Below are 17,065 nucleotides of genomic sequence, written 5' to 3' on the forward strand. Positions count from 1 at the left end.
AGAGAGTAGGAGGGAGTGAGGGAGGAAGGGATGGAGGAAGAAAAAGAGAGAGAGAAATAGAAAGAGAAACATAGATGTGAGAGAGACACATATATTGGCTGCCTCCCGCATGCACCCCAACAGGGGCTGGGGATCAGACCTGTAACCCTTCAGTCACAGGCCAATGCTCCAACCACTACTGAACAATATCAGTCAGGTCTATTTCTTTTTATTTTATTTAATTTTTAATTGATCAAGTTGATAATTGTTTGTTAAAAGTAATAAGAGGAACAATGTTATCTTAACAAAATATCAGCAAATCAAATCCAACAATGTATATTTATTTATACACTCAATCAAGTGGGGAACTAGAGGTATACTGGAACTCTCCAAAATATCTGCTCAATTTTTCTGTAATTCTAAAAATAATCTATTAATTGAAAATAAAATAAAATAGTAGTTCATTCAGATTATAAATATGTTGATAATCCTCTATTTCTCATCTTCCCCTGATTGCCAGGTTACTGTATCAGAGACTAATAGTTACCCATACAATGTCAATAGTGTTTTTAGTATCTAAATCTGATTTAATCTGGGCAACAATGTATCCAACAAAAACTTATTTCCTAGCCTCTTTTGCATCTAGAGGTGACCAATGAGAAATAAACAGAGGTTGTCGGATTCCAGGAAGGTTCCATAAGAAGGGCTAAGACGGCCAGCATGTGTCCTTTTTTTATCCATAAGCACTACCCTCCTCTTCCAGTGTTCTGCCAGGAATGGGAATGTGTAGATTGGCACTCTAACAGCCATTCTGGACCATGAGACAACCCTGTGGTGGGAAGCACATGTTAAGGAAGGTAGAGCAAAAAGACACATTGAGCCTAAATACCTCATAACACTGAGGAGCCATCATACATACCAACTCTGAAGTTCTTTGATCTGAAAGGGAAATAAGAACCTACCTTTGTTAATTCACCATCACTAGAAGCCTCTGTTATTAGCAGATGCGATGAAAGAGTCTCAGATCACCTTAACTCAAATGTAGATAAAGCTAACAAAAGCAACATTTCTTCCCACCTACAGTCTTTACTGTTTAGATTCCCTTCCTCTTCCTACCTGACCACTGCAGGAGGATCAAGATAGCAACGACTTTCCAAGTCCCAAGTAATCCTTTTCTTTATGCACTCTGCTTGGATCCTCAATTCCCTGTCCTGTAAAATAATAAGATAGAGACTTTTGTTCTCTCAATGTGCCATGGTTTCATCTTGCTCAATTAGTGAGGCATTCTTTTAATGAATTTGATCACAATACTTTTATTACTACTACTATTATTACCATAAGTGCGCCTACAACTGTAGATACTACACGACCTTAAATTTTAGGGTGCTTAAAAAAAAATTTTAGGGTGCTTTACTATTACTGAAGTACATAAGATAAATTACTTATATTATCCTTGTATCGATCCAGTACTGATTCACATAACCTCAATCAGTGATTCTCAACCCTGAACACATGTTAGAATTATTTGGGAGTGTCTTTAAAAAAATAATCAACATCTGGACATTGGTATTATATTAAAAGTAAATTCTTATGTAATTGATCTGGGTTAAGGCTTGGCCATTGTTATTGTTTTAAAAGCTTTCCAGGTGAATCTAATGAGCAACGAGGGTTCAGAATTAATGATTTTTTTTTTAACATATTTTATTGATATTTCACAGAGAGGAAGGGAGAGGGATAGAGAGCTAGAAACATCGATGAGAGAGAAACATCGATCAGCTGCCTCCTGCACACCTTCCACTGAGGATGTGCCCGCAACCAAGGTACACGCCCCTGACCGGAATCGAACCCGGGACCCTTCAGTCCGCAGGCCGACGCTCTATCCACCGAGCCAAACCGGTTTAGGCCAGAATTAATGATTTTAACTAAAATCCCATATAATCCTATATAATAAAGAGGTAATATGCAAATTGACCATCACTCCAACACACAAGATGGCTGCCCCCATCTAGTCAAAGATGGCCACCTCCATGTGGTCAAAGATGGCCACCACAAGATGGCCAGCAGGGGAGGGCAGTTGTGAGCGATCAGGCCAGCAGGGGAGGGCAGTTGGGAGGGACCAGGCCTGCAGGGGAGGGCAGTTTGGGGGGGGACATGCCCTGCAGGGGAGGGCAGTTGGGGGGGGACATGCCCTGCAGGGGAGGGCAGTTGGGGGGGGGGACATGCCCTGCAGGGGAGGACAGTTAGGGGTGACCAGGCCAGCAGGGGAGGGCAGTTAGGGGCAATCGGGCCAGCAGGGGAGCAGTTAGGCATTGATCAGGCTGGCAGGGGAGTGGTGAGGGGGTGATCAGGCTGGCAGGCAGAAGTGGTTAGGGGCAATCAGGCAGGCAGGCAGGCGAGCGGTTGGGAGCCAGGAGTCCTGGATTGTGAGAGGGATCCCACATTGGAGAGGGTGCAGGCTGGGCTGAGGGACACACACACACACACACACACCCTGTGCATGAATTTTGTGCACCGGGCCTCTAGTATAACATAAAATCTAAATATCTAAAATAAAATATCTGCTCTAAATGAAAATATAAATCTAAGAACAATATAAATTTTCAATAATCTCAATAGTGAGAAAAGACACTGCACAATGTTTTTCAAATATTTTAGCCTTATCTCTATTATTTAAAATATTTAGTGTCAGATATTGAAAGTAATTTAACCATCCTTGTCTTACAAATTATATCACTGAAACTATAAGAAACTATAAAAAGATGGCTACTAGGTGATGATCTGGGAAGGAATTAGGAGGAAGGAGGGAGACTTTAACAGCATATTTCTTAATTTTTTATTTTGACCTGTGACTGTATTATTACCTACTCAAAAATATATATATATAAAACAAAATAAAGGGTAAATTTGAATTAATTCAATTATTTTGTTTGCTGGACTTAGGATGTCAGGAGACTTTTAAATCAGAATTAGATAACTATTATTTTTGTTGTTGTTAATCCTCACCTGAGAATATTTTTCCATTGATTTTTAGAGTGTGTGGAAGGGAGGGGGTGAGACAGAGAGAGAGAAACATCGATATGAGAGAGACACATCGATTGGTTGTCTCCCAGGGGCTGGGGATAGAGACTGCAATCGAGGTATGTGCCCTTGACTAGAATTGAACCCGTGACCCTTTAGTTCGCAGACAGACACTACTACCTGAGCCAAACTAGCTAGGGTGATAACTGTATTATTTTGGCATATAATCGTTCCATTTTAACAGGTAATAATGCAAATAAATTATAGTGATTCATAAAATATTTTATCTTACGTCACACTGAATTTATCACAGAAAAGCTGAATAACTCTTTCACCTCAGGGTGGTTGAGTTCTCCATCTTCTTCCTCATAGGGCCCACCAATGATGAATGCATCAGGAATGTTATTAGCTCCTGGAGCCAGAATGTTGGCAATAGGCCATTTTTTGGGCCGGGGAGTAGGTTCTCTTTCCCCTCCAAGCTTCAGAGTTCCATTCTTGAAGAAAATAGGATAGTCTTTCTGCAGAAATAAATACCATACATCAGGAGATTTTGTAAAAGACTTTGAAATGGACAAAATGGATTAATTAAATGTCATATTATTGTTTTTGTTAATCCTCACCCAAGGATATTTTTTTCCATTGATTTTTAGAGAAAGTGGAAGGGATGGGGAGAGACACAGAAACATCAAGGTGAGGCAGACACATCAATTGGTTAACTCCCTCACGAGCCACGATCAGTGCCAGAGATTGAATCTGCAACCCAGGTACCTGCCCTTGACCAGAAATCAAACCCAAGGCCATTTGGTGTGCAGGTTGATGCTCTAACCACTTAACCACACTAGTCAGGGCTTGAAGTGTCTTTTCAATGCAATGCTGGGTATTATCTAACAGACCCTTCTGTGATTATCTGATTCTGTAGAAGGGCCTGTGCCCTTCATTGTCTTTGTGCTATTTTATAATTTTGTAATTTATTAAAAATTTATGATAACCCAAAATATTCTTGTCCATAGATATGCAAATGTACTTTGTCCAGTGGAGATATAAATGATTATTGCCCTGTGGCTGATAACAAGGTTTGAATTATTAACAGATTCATTTCACCCAGCCAGTGTTGTTCAGAGGTTGAACATGGATCCAGGAACCAAGAGGTTCGATTCTCCATCAGGGCACATGCCTGGGTTGCAGGCTCAATCCCCAGGAGGGGGTGTGCAGGAGGCAGCTGATCAATGATGTTTCTCTCTCAGTAATGTTTCTAACTCTCTATCCCCCTTCCTTCCTCTCTCTTTAAAAACCAATAAAGGAAAAAACTTCATTTCAATAGTCCTGATTGCTTATATATGGGTCATTTCTTCAGATTCTCCTTTGAACTGATTTAAAACCTTTTTGTCATTTTATATTTATACTAGAGGCCTGGTGTATAGAATTCATGCACAGTTGGGGTCCCTCAGCCTGGCCGGCGATTGGGGCCAACCAGAGCCATCTTGCCCAGTCCTGATTAGGGCTGGTCAGGCCGGCCAGCTGGGTGGAGGGACCGCAGGAGGTTGGCTGTGGAAGCGCACTGACCACCAGGGGGCAGCTCCTGCATTGAGCATCTGCCCCCTGGTGGTTAATGCGCATCATAGCAACAGGTCGTTCAGTTGCTTAGGCTTTTATACAGATAAGGGTTATGTTGTAGCTTTTTAAAAATTATCTTTTAAAAAACAAACTTAAATTTGACAAGACCTAAAATATAGGCACTTCCATATTTATAATTTATCTAAAATATATTTGCAATAGGAAATTGGTAAAGATGTAAATAGAAAATTTATAGAAAGAAAAATTAGAAAATCTAACATTTAAATAAAAACATGTTAGATATCATTAATAGTAAGTGAAATGCACATTAAAACAATGACATACCATTTTTGTCATACCATACATTGGCAAAGTCAAAGTCTGAAAATATCAAGTGTAAATATTGTTAAGGGAATGGTATTTTTATATATAGTTGATGGAATTATGGAAAGTTTGTAGTATCTAGTAAAATTTTAAATTGGCATACTCTATAACTCAACTATTCTAGTTCTTTATTTTAAGTTTAAAAATGTTTGTGAAGAAGGGATATTTCTAGAATGGCAGAGGAAAGACTTTAAAATCTACTCCTCTATAAAAACAATATAAATATTGGCAAAAATTATAAAATTAATGGTGCCAAGACCATTCAATGGGTACAGAACAGTCTTTTCAACAAATAGTGCTAGGAAACTAGTTATCTATGTGAAAAAGAATGAAGTTGGACCCTTACCTAACATCATATACAAAAATTAATTCAAAATGGATCAAAGGCCTAAACCTAAACTATACAACTCTTAGAAGAAAACAGAGGGGAAAAGATTCATGTCATTGGGTTTAGCAATGATTTATTTCTTATGAACAACAAAAGAAAACATGGACAAACTGCACTTGATCAAAATTAAAATCTTTTGTAGAACAAAAGATACTGGGGTGATATCAGAGGAATGGCAATGTGAGAGATCCCCTTGGCCTCTCCCCTTGAAGTTTCAACAATTTGAACAGCTCTAACTCAACAAAGGATTTCCTGTTCAATGTACAAATACACCTGGAAGATTCACACATTGAAATATCTAGAGGTGGGCAAGTGGAGCAAAAGGGGGAGGCAAAAAGGGAGAGGGGCTTTATAAGCCAGGAATTTAGTTGGCAGCTGGGAGCTCATGGTGGGGCTCTACCTAGAGAGGAAAGGAATCCAGAATCACATATCTCCCTGAGCAAAAGGTGTACTCTATGGCCCATCCCAGGATTGGGGCATAGGGGGGACCCCACAGAGAACACAATGTCACCATTACTGGGAGGGCAAAACAACAAAGAAGCTGATCGAAGCCAGAAACTCGGGGTTGGCACTAGGATTTCAGAGCTAAAAATGCTTGTGGTTCAGTGTCATCTATCAGAAAAGAATATAAAGACCTCTTTGTATTAATCTGCTAGAGAAATGCCACTCACCCATTGATGCCTAGACAGAGAAGGAATCCATCAAATACCATGAATAACCAAGGTAGTGAGGCAGCTTGGAAAGAAAATGAAAAATATCCTGTAAACAATCTAACATTACATCTTAAAGTACTAGAAAAAGAAGAACAAAAGGAACCCAAAGTCAGCAGAAGAAAGGACGTAATAAAAATTAGAGCAGAATTGAATGAAATAGAGAACAAAAAGACTATACAAAAAAGTTAATACAATAAAAAACTGGTTCTCTGAAAAAATTAGCCTGGCTGATGTGGCTAAGGGGTTGATATCAACCTATGAACCAGGAAGTCATAGTTTGATTCCAGTCAGGGCACATGCCTGGGTTGTGAGCTTGATCCCCAGTGGGGAGCATGTGGGAGTCAGCCCATCAATGATACTCTCTCATCATTGATATTTCTGTGTCTCTATCCCTCTCTCTGAAATCAATATATATGTATTTTAAAAAGAGAAGATTAATAAAATTGATAAACCCCTGGCTAGACTCACTAGGAAAAAAAGAGAAAAGACTCATATAAACAAAATTGAAAAAGAAGTTACTACAGATATCACTGATATACAAAGAATCATACTAGAATACTATGAAAGATTATATGCCACCAAATTCAATAACCTAGAAGACAGATAAGTTTCTAGAAATCTATAACCTTCCTAGACTGAATCAGGAAGAAATGGAAAATCGAAATAGACTGATAAACAGTGAGAAAATTAAAACAACCATCAAAAACCTCCCAAAATATAAAATTCCAGGACCATATGGTTCTACTAGTGAATTCTGCCAAACATTCAAAGAAGATTTGATACCTATCCTTCGCAAACTCTTCCAAAAAATTTAGAGAGGCAAAACTTCCCAACTTTTTTTGAGGCTATCATAACCCTGATACCAAAACCTGGTAAGGATAACACTAAAAAAGAAAACTACAGACCAATATCTCTGAGTAATATACATGCAAAAATCTTAAACAGAATACTAACAATTCGAATACAACAATTCACTAAAAATATAATACATCACGATCAAGTGGGTTCATTCCAGAGGCACAAGGATGGTTCAACATATGCAAATCAAACAATGTAATATAACACATTAACAAAACAAAGGATAAAATCATATGGTCTTATCAATAGATGCAGAAAAAGCATTTGATAAGATAAAATGTCCATTTATGATTAAAACTCTCAATAAAATAGGCATAGAAGAAAAGTACCTCAACATGATAAAGGCTATATGTGACAAACCCTCAGCCAATATCATATTCAATGGTGAAAAACTGAAAGCTTTTCCTCTAAGATCAGGAGCAAAACAAGGATGTCCAGTCTCACTATTCTTATTCAAGATACTTCTGGAAGTCCTAGCCAGAACAATCAGGTAAGAGAAAGAAATAAAAGGCAATTTGGAAAGACGAAATAAAAGTGTTATTTTTTTTTTGCAGATGACATTATTCTGTATATATAAAACTCTAAAGACTCCACCAAAAACTGTAAGAAACAATACACTTGCAGGATACAAAATCAATGTATAAAAATTCACTGTTTTTCTATATACTAACAATGAAACTTCAGGAAAAAAAACAACACATTTTCTTTTGCAATTGCAACCAACAGAATAAAATACCTAACGAGTATGCTTAACAAAGGATGTAAAGAACCTATATACTAAAAAGACACAATGAAATGGAAAGACATTCTGTGTTCATGAATAGGAAGAATCAACACAGTTAAACATTGCAATATTGCAATAGATTTAATGCAATTCCCATAAAAATCCCAATGTCATTTTTTAGAGAAATAGAACAAAAAATCATCAGATTGCATGGAACTGCAAAAGATCCCGATTAGCCAAAGCAATCCTGAGAAAAAAAGAACTAAGCCAGAGGTATCACACTACTTGACTTCAAATTATACTACAAAGCAACAATAATCAAAACAGCCTGGTATTGACAGAGAAGCAGTCATACAGACCAATAGAATAGAATTGAGAGCCCAGAAATAAACCCACATGTATTTGGTCAAGTAATTTTTGACAAAGGAGCCAAAAACATATAATAGAGAAAAGAAAGCCTCTTCGATAAATGGTGCTGGGGAAACTGGAAAGCTACATGCAAAAGAATGAAACTAAACTGCTACTTGTCACCATACACAAAAATTAACTCAAAATGGATCAAAGACCTAAATATAAGACCTGAAATAATAAAGCACATAGAAGAAAACATAGGTACTAAACTTAAAGACCTTGGTCATAGAGAACATTTTATGAATTTGACCCCAAAAGCAAGGGAAATAAAGGCAAAAATAAATGAATGGAATTATATCAAACTAAAAAGCTTCTGCACAGTAAAATAAACCAACTGGAAGATTATATTTGCAAACAACAGCTCAGACAGGGGGTTAGTATCCAAAATATATAAAGAACTCATACAACTCATCACCAAACAAACTATCCAATTAAAAAATCGACAGAGGTCCTATCAGACTTGGCTCAGTGGATGGAGCATCGACCTGCAGACTCAAGGGTCCCAGGTTCGATTCCGGTCAAGGGCATGTACCTCGGTTGCGGGCACATCCCCAGTGGGGAGTGTGCAGGAGGCAGCTGATTGATGTTTCTCTCTCATCGATGTTTCTAACTCTCTCTCCCTCTCCATTCCTCTCTGTAAAAAATCAATAAAATATATTTTTAAAAATTAAAAAAAAAAAATGGACAGAGGATCTCAACAGACACCTCTCCCAAGAAGACATACAAAACAGCCATCAGATATATGAAAAGATGTTCAACTTCATTAGCTATCCTATATAATAAGAGCCTAATATGCTAAGTGTCTGGTCCTCCAGTCAGCCGTTCAACCAATCAAAGCATAATATGCTAATGATATGCTAAGGCCGCTCAACTGCTCCCTATGACATGCACTGACCAAGGGGGGCAGATGCTCTGACCAGTAGGTGACCTTGTTGCTGGGGTCCCGCCGATCAGGACTGAGCGAGATGGGCCAGACACTTCCTGGAGCCTTCCCACTGTCCCTTTCCGGCTGACCAACCTCCTGTGTCCCTCCCCAGCCCCCATCGTGCACCAGTGGGGTCCCTCGGCCTGGCCTGCGCCTTCTTGTTATCTGGGACCCCTCTGGGGATGTCTGAGAGCCGGTTTCGGCCCAACAGCGGAATGACCAGTCGCCATGATGCGTACTGACCACCAGGTGGCAGATGCTCAATGCAGGAGCTGCCCCCTGGTGGTCAGTGAGCTCCCACAGTGGGAGTGCTGCTCAGCCAGAAGCCAGGCTCACGGCTGGCTAGTGCAGCAGCGGTGGCAGGAGCCTCTCCCACCGCTGCGGCGGTCGGACATCCTCCGAGGGCTCCCAGAGTGTAAGAGGGTGCAGGCGGCCTGAGGGACAACCCCTCTCCCCAAGTGCACGAATTTCTAGTTAGGAAAACACAAATCAAAACTACAATGAAATACCACCTCACATCTATTAGAATGGTTATTATCAGCAACACAGGTAATAACAAGTGTTGGAGAGGTTGTGGAGAAAAAGGAACTCTCACTTGACTGCTGGTAGGAATGTAAACTAGTACAACCACTATGAAAAACAGTATGGTGGTTCCTCAAAAAATTAAGAATAGAGTTAACATATGACCCAGGAATACCTCTTCTGGGTATCTACCCAAAAAACTAGTAAATATTTATTTGCAAAGATTTATGCACCTTTATGTTCATTGTAGTATTAGTCACAGTGACTAAGACATGTAGACAAAGTGTCCTTCAATAGACAATTGAATAATGAAGATATGGTACATATATACTATGGAATAGTACTCAGCCATAAGATGAAATACTGCCTGTTGCAACAACATGGATGGACCCTGGCAATATGTGCTAAACAAAATAAGACAGTCAGAACAAGCTAAGAACCATATGATTTCATCCATTTGTGGGATATAAAACTGAAACTCATAAACACAGATAGACAACAGTATGGTGGCTACCAGAGGGAAGAGGATGAGGGGCTAGTATCAGGTAAAGGAGTCAAATATATGGTGACAGAAGATGATTTGAATTTGGTTAGTGGGCACACAATGCAATATGCAGAGCATGTATTATAGAAATGTACACTTGAAACCTATATGACCCTATTAACCAATGTCACAGTAATACGTTTAATAAAATAAAAAAGATACAACAGAGTAAAAAAGATAACCCATAGAATGGGAGAAAATATTTGCAAATTACATACCTGATAAGGGATTAATAGTTAAAAATATACAGAGAACTCCAAAGACTCAACAAGAACAAAAATGATTCAAGAATGGGCAAAGGACTTGAATATATATCGCCCCGACCACCAAAAAAATACAAATGGCCATTAAGCACATGAAAAGATGTTCAAAATCATTAGTCATTTGGAAATGCAAATCAAAACCACAAGGAGATGCCACTTCACACCTGTGACATTGTCTTTTATTTAAAAAACAAACAAACAGAAAATAAGTGTTAGCAAGGATGTGGAGAAATTGGAACCTTGTGCACAGCTGATGGGATGTAAAATGCTGAAGAGGAATCGGAGGGTTCTATACTGAAAATTTAAAGTGGCAATACAACAGGTGGGAGTATTAACTAATTACACCCTTTTAGTGAGCAGTTTGGAAATCTCTATCAAGAGCCTCAAAAGATCCATACACAATCATTCTATAGAAATTTAGACTAAGAAAATAATCTGGAATTAAGGGAAAGTTGTTGTTTTTTTAATTCTCACTGATGACATGCTTTTATTGACTTTAGAGAGAGAGGACAGGAGAGAGAGAGTGAATGAACCATTGATGTGTGAGTGAACAGAGATTAGTTGCCTCCTGCCCCCACCCCAACAAAGGATCAACAACCTGGGTATGTGCCCTGACAGGGAATTGAACCTGTGACCTTTCAAGTGTACAGGATGGTACTCCAACCAACTGAGCCACACTGGCCAGGGCAAGAGGGAGTTTTTTATATAAAGTACATTATACAAAATCCAAAAAACATATACATAAGGTAATCTTAGAAATACATCCAAAAGTTGTCAGTTTAAAGATATTTTACATATTTCCATCATAAAGTATTTATTGATATAAATTATATATAATCTATACTAATTATATATAATATATAAACTATAAACATAAACATCTACTTATAAAACAGAAGTAAACTTTATTTTTTAAGCCTAAAATAAATCTCAGCCATTAGCAGAGCTTGCTTTAAATGAAATCTTAGCAGGTGAAGAAGAGATGCCATGTGAGAGTTTAAATATCTATATAATAAAGAGGTAATATGCAAATTGTCCTTTACAGTGTCGCAGTAACGACCAATTTGCATATTGACAGACCAGCAGGTGCGTGGACTTGTGTGAGGCTGGCTTCCCTGCCCCCGGTGCCAGAGTCCTCTTTTTCTCCTGGGTGCACAACAAACACCCTCGCGGGACAAACACCCCAGCGACACCCCGCCCCATCGGAGAGCACTCTGCCTGGGATGCCACCAACTCCCCCCCCTGAGGTGGGGGGAGCTGAGGGGCGACACCCACACGGCAGAAGGAAGGTTCTTGGGGTGTGGTTGGCAGACGCCAACTGGGGGGTGCACGCATCAGTGGTGACTCCCGGGAGGGGTCGCGCACCCAAATCCAGAGGGTGTGGAACCCAACACCATGAAGGAAGGGGCCGGGCATAACAACAGAGAGTGCACAGGCGACCCTCACACCACAGGGAAGCCGCCGCAGCTTTCTCCAGCTGTCCATTCATTCATCTGCCCGGTCCAACCCAGACAGGGGGGCTCACATCCTGGACAGAATGCCCCCAGGACAAGCCGGGCCCAACCATGCCTGCGCAAGCAGGAGGGGAGTGGACGGAGAGCTGCTCGAGGCATGGGAACAGGCACGCTGGGGGGTGGGAAAGGCCTCCGCGTCCTCCCCTCCCCCCCCCCCCCCCCCCCCCCCCCCCCCCCCCGCTTCAGCACTCAACAGGAGAAAAGACTCACGTGCGCATGAATGCTCATGCATGCACATAACGCTGTGGTCCCCTCGATGCCGGCCCAAGCCAGCTGGACCCTCCCCCAACTCGGAGGGGCGAGGTGCGGGCAATAGGCAAGACACAGCTGCTTCATCACTCAGCCCCTCAAAGCCAGTGCGAGAGGGGCCCGAGTGCCCAAACAGAGGGGGCTACAGGTCCCAGAGAGGAAAGCAGTCAGTACTAAGGACGAAAAGCATAGAATTTTTAATTAGCCTGTAAAAAGAGTAAAAGAGTAAAGGAGGGCTGAAACCGGTTTGGCTCAGTGGATAGAGCGTCGGCCTGCGGACTGAGGGGTCCCGGGTTTGATTTTGGTCAAGGGCATGTACCTTGGTTGTGGGCACATCCCCAGTGGGGGGTGTGCAGGAGGCAACTGATCGATGTTTCCTCTCTCATCGATGTTTCTAGCTCTCTATCCCTCTCCCTTCCTCTCTGTAAAATATCAATAAAATATATTTTTTTTAAAAAAAGAGTAAAGGAGGAGGGGGGAGGTGGGGAGGAAGAGAAGGAGGGAGGGAAGAACTTTATAAAGGAGTCAGTAGAGAACAGAGTTAAAGAAGGAAAGAGGATGCATGAGTGAACTGTAGGAGCTATAATGAAAATCAAGTATAGTTGTGTACTGGGGGCAGATTTTAAAAGTAGGAGTCAGAAAAAAAAAGATAGTGAATAATTAGGCAGGTAGGTAGATAGATTTTAAAGCAGTGGAAGTAAGTAGAGTGTATGGGAAAGGTAGGATGAGAGAGAAAGGGAGAGAAGAAAAGTTTTAAAGGGGAGCCAGTAGAGCTTAAAAGGAGTATGGGAAGAAGGAAGAAATGGGCAGGGAGCAAAGCAGGTCCGAGGGAGGAAGTGAAGAAAAAATTAGGGTGGGAAGGAAGAAAAGGGGGAAGGAGTGAAGGGGTAAAGATAAAGGAAAGAAGGAATGTGGGGAGGGAGGGAGGGTAGGAGAAAGATGGGAAGAAGGATGATGGAACAGAAGTAGGAAATAAGGAGGAAAGAAAAGTTTATAAATGATGAGTTCAGTAGGAAAAAGTGTTACATAAAGGAGAGAGAAAAATTGTGTGAGAGGGAGAAGCCAATAAGGAAGTCAAATACAATTGTGTGTGAAAGGGATGATTTTTTTTTTAAAGTCAATAGGGGTGACCGAGTGGCTGGCAGGGGAGGGCAGTTAGGGGGATCAGGCACAGCAGGCAGAGTGGGTTAGGGCAGGCAGGCAGGTGAGCAGTTAGGAGCCAGAGGTCCCGGATTGTGAGAGGGATGTCCAACTGTCAGTACCCTCTCCAAGGGCTCCTGCGTTGGAGAGGGTACAGGTCGGGCTGAGGGACACTGCCCCCCCCCCCCATGCACGAATTTCGTGCACCGGGCCTCTAGTATATAAATATGTAGCTATAGGGCTTTAGCCTCTCCAGTTGATGGAACTTGCAGACCAACCATGTAGTTCTGCACAGGCCCTGCTGGCACGAAGGATTCAGGCACAGAGTAGGCAGCCTCCAATGTGACCTTTAGTAAATTTCCTCCTGAGATCTGGGCTGCCGTCAATAATGGCTCTGCCACAGATACCTTTAACTTCAAGACTGCATGGCTGGAGATGAGAATAAAAATGGCGGCAGAGTCAGTGGATGCTGCACGGGCATGCTCCCAGGAACAAACTGGAATTAAAACTAAAATACAGAAAGACTACACTGCTGTCAAAAATAAAATTAAGCAACATTTTGAAAATGCCAGAGACCTCCTTATCTCACTTGAATATTTTTTCCTATCTCCTTTGAATATTACATCATTGTTCAAGGTAAAATGGTCAAGTTTATTTCATACAGCGGATTCAAATAACTTTCTCTGGTTATTTGGACAGAGACAGAGCCAAGGAAAGACCCTAAGCTAGAGTGCTTCCCTTCTACCATGCTCAGGTCAAGTATGTATACAAATACATATAGAAGAGGAATTGGAAGGTTCTATACTGAAATATTAATAGTGGTTGCACATGAGTGAGTGAGACTGGGGTACTTTTTTTGCTAGTCTATATTTTATGTTTATTCTGTAATTCAAATGTAGTGCTTTTTAAAAAACTGTTTTATGAAATATTTGAAAATGATATTCTTTAATATATTGTTATTTTTCAAATATAAAAAAGTGTTTGTTTTTTGGCAGCATGAGTAAGCAAAAGGAATGAATTTTTTAGAGGGGCTGCCAAGAATTTGACGTTAATAATGTACCCAAGTAGGGCAGTCAAGACAACTAGTTTTTTTTAAAAAAAAAAAAAACAGAACAGAGAAGAGACAAGAATTGGTTCATTTTCATTTTATTTCTTAGAAGTCAATATTAATAAGAACAATTAATAATGTTATTAAAGAATTTAGTATCCGTGCTAATGGGAAATTCCCAAGTTATTTCTCCAATAGAATTTCTGATTTGGTAAATGTAGTGCTTTTTAATAAGAACTATTTTTTCAAATATATATGTATATATCCATATGTAGGTATAGACATATATGAATATATGATACTTTTATATAGTATACAATAAAAAGTAGGTTTAAAATGTGTACTTATATGTCAGGCACTTTATTATAGCACTAGAAATATAAAGATGAAGAAGACATGGCCTCATTCATCATGGAATTCATGCTATAATTCCATGGTTTATGATAAAGACCTGTACAAAATGCCCAATGAGGAAGTGAATAATTAATTATTGGGGTGGAGAGGAGTAAGAGATGGTAACATCTGAGTTAACTTTTACAAGATGAACAGGAATTCAGAATCTCGACAAGCACAGGAAGAAAAGAGAAAATAACTCTGAACAAAAAGAAGAGTTTTGTGTAAAGTGATATTGAAACAGCATGTTGTACTCAGTTCAGGTGTAAAGTAGTTCAGGGTTTTAGAATACTAGTGGCCCAGTGCACGAAATTCGTGCACATTAAAAGGGGATTAATTAGAGGAAATAATTTAATATTGCTATTTGTCCTTTCTCTATAATAGAAGTGTCAGAGATGAAAGAAAATTAGTAAAATGTATTTGAAAACCTTCCTCCTGTCAGAGTCTGGGGCGCACCACGGGACCCAGAGTCAAGTCCCTGCCCACCCACATGCACCTCAAAATCGTGTGAGACACAGACCCAGCTGCATGCTCCCCCCCTCCCCACCCCGCATTTGGCTAGATCCAAACCCGGCCAGTCCTACCCTTGTTAAGCCCCGCCGGGCAAAGGGCATAGCCTCAGGTCCCCTGGCCCAGTGCCAGGATGGGGGGTGTGGCCTGAGGTCCCCCAGCCCATACCAGGGCGGGGGGCATGCCTTGAGGTCCCCCGTCAAGCCCCACTGGGTGGGGAGCATGGCCTGAGGTGCTCCATCAAGCCCTGCCAGGCGGGGGGGGCACAGCCTCAGGTCCCCTGGCCCAGCACCGGGAGGGGGGCGCAGCCTTAGGTCCCCCATCAAGCCCCACCAGCAGGGGGGCACAGCCTCAGGTCCCCCATCAAGTCCCACTGGGCAGGGGGCATGACCTGAGTTCCCCTGACCCAGCAGTGGGGGTGCACCTTGAGTTCCCCTGTCAAGCCCTGCTGGGTGGGGGGCATGGTTTGAGGTCCCCTGTCAAGCCCAGCCAGGCAGGGGGGCACAGCCTCAGGTCCCCTGGCATGGTGCTGGGATGGGGGGGCACAGCCTTAGGTCCCCCGTCAAGCCCCGCCAGGTGGGGGGTGCGGTCTGAGGTCCCCTGGCCTGGTGCCAGGGTGGGGAGCGTGGCCTGAAGTCCTCTGTCAAGCCCCACCTGGTGGGGGGCGCAGCCTGAGGTCCCCCGGCCTGGCGCTGGGGCGAGGGGCGAGGCCTGAGGTCCCCCAGCCTGACACCAGGGCGGGGGGCACAGCCTGAGGTCCCCTGTCAAGCCCTGCCGGGTGGGGGATGTGGCCTGAGGTCCCCTGTCAAGCCCCACGGGGGTGGGGGAGGGCGTAGCCTCAGGTCCCTGTTGATTGCTCATTAAGGCTCCTTATGGGAACTTGGCCTCAGCTGTGGGTGCAGCCATCTTTGTGATGGAGTGATGGTCAATTAGCATATTCCCTCTTTATTAGATAGGATAAAGCACAAGGAGGAGTGTGCTGAGAGATGAGATTAAACAAGTGGCAGGCTCATATCATAAAGCCTACTAAGGAATCTAGACCTTAACATGGAAGCAGTGGGTGAATCTATGAACCACACAGAGCTAAGCTAGGGAAGAGATGTGATCATATTCACTTTTAAGTCACTCTGCAAAGAGTGGGAAGGCTGAACTAGAGGGAAGTAAGGGCAGTTACAAGGCTACTTGTAATGTTTCAGGTGAGCAATTATCCTATACTAGAGGCCCAGTGCATGAAATTCGTGCACTGGGGGGGGTGTCCCCCAGCCTGGCTTGTACCCTCTCACAGTGCAGGAGCCCCGCGATCGATCGCCCCAAAGAGGTAGGCCCTGCCCACCCACCCGGCATTCCTCGATGGATTGCCCCAAAGAGGTAGGCCGGAGCCATGGGATCCGCCTCCATGCTGCGCATGCAGCGTCAAGCCCCCGCCCACCTGTGCACATCTGCTGCGCATGCAGCCTCCTAGTGATCGCTCATTACAGCGTGAGAGTCTCATGGCGTGAGGGTGTTATGACCATATAGACTTTTATTAATAGGATAATAAAAGCCTAATATGCTAAGTGTCTGGTTGTCCAGTGAGCCTTTCAACCAATCAAAGCATAATATGCTAATGATATGCTAATGATATGCTAAGGCCACTCAACCCCCCTCTATGATGTGCACTGACCACCAGGGGGCAGACAATAGACCAGTCAACCAGTCGCTATGACATGCACTGACCACCTGGAGCCCTCCCGCGGTCCCTCCCCGGCTTGCCAACTTCCTGTCCCTCCCCAGCCCTGATCGTGCACTGTTGGGGTCCTTTGGCCTGCCCTGCACCCTCTCGCAATCTGGGACCCCTTGAGGGATGTCTGAGAGCTGGTTTTGGCCTGACAGCAGAACGACCAGTCACTATGACATGCACTAACCACCAGAGGGCAGACGCTCAATGC

The 17,065-nt window shown here is 42.4% G+C and overlaps 1 protein-coding gene across 1 annotated transcript in view; it reads right to left on the minus strand.

The window, feature by feature from the left end:
• The window catches only part of CFAP70 (cilia and flagella associated protein 70), a gene marked incomplete at its 5' end in the record, with an annotated part of 105,526 nt that overhangs the window by 69,064 nt on the left and 19,397 nt on the right, over window positions 1-17,065 (minus strand). The window contains 4 exon segments of the mRNA XM_080642132.1: window positions 1,096-1,190; window positions 3,333-3,515; window positions 13,435-13,596; window positions 13,598-13,615. Of these exon segments, the coding sequence (XP_080498258.1) occupies window positions 1,096-1,190; window positions 3,333-3,515; window positions 13,435-13,596; window positions 13,598-13,615 (458 nt within the window).

This window comes from Plecotus auritus (assembly GCF_963455305.1).
Source record: "Plecotus auritus genome assembly, chromosome: 9".
NCBI lineage: Eukaryota > Metazoa > Chordata > Mammalia > Chiroptera > Vespertilionidae > Plecotus > Plecotus auritus.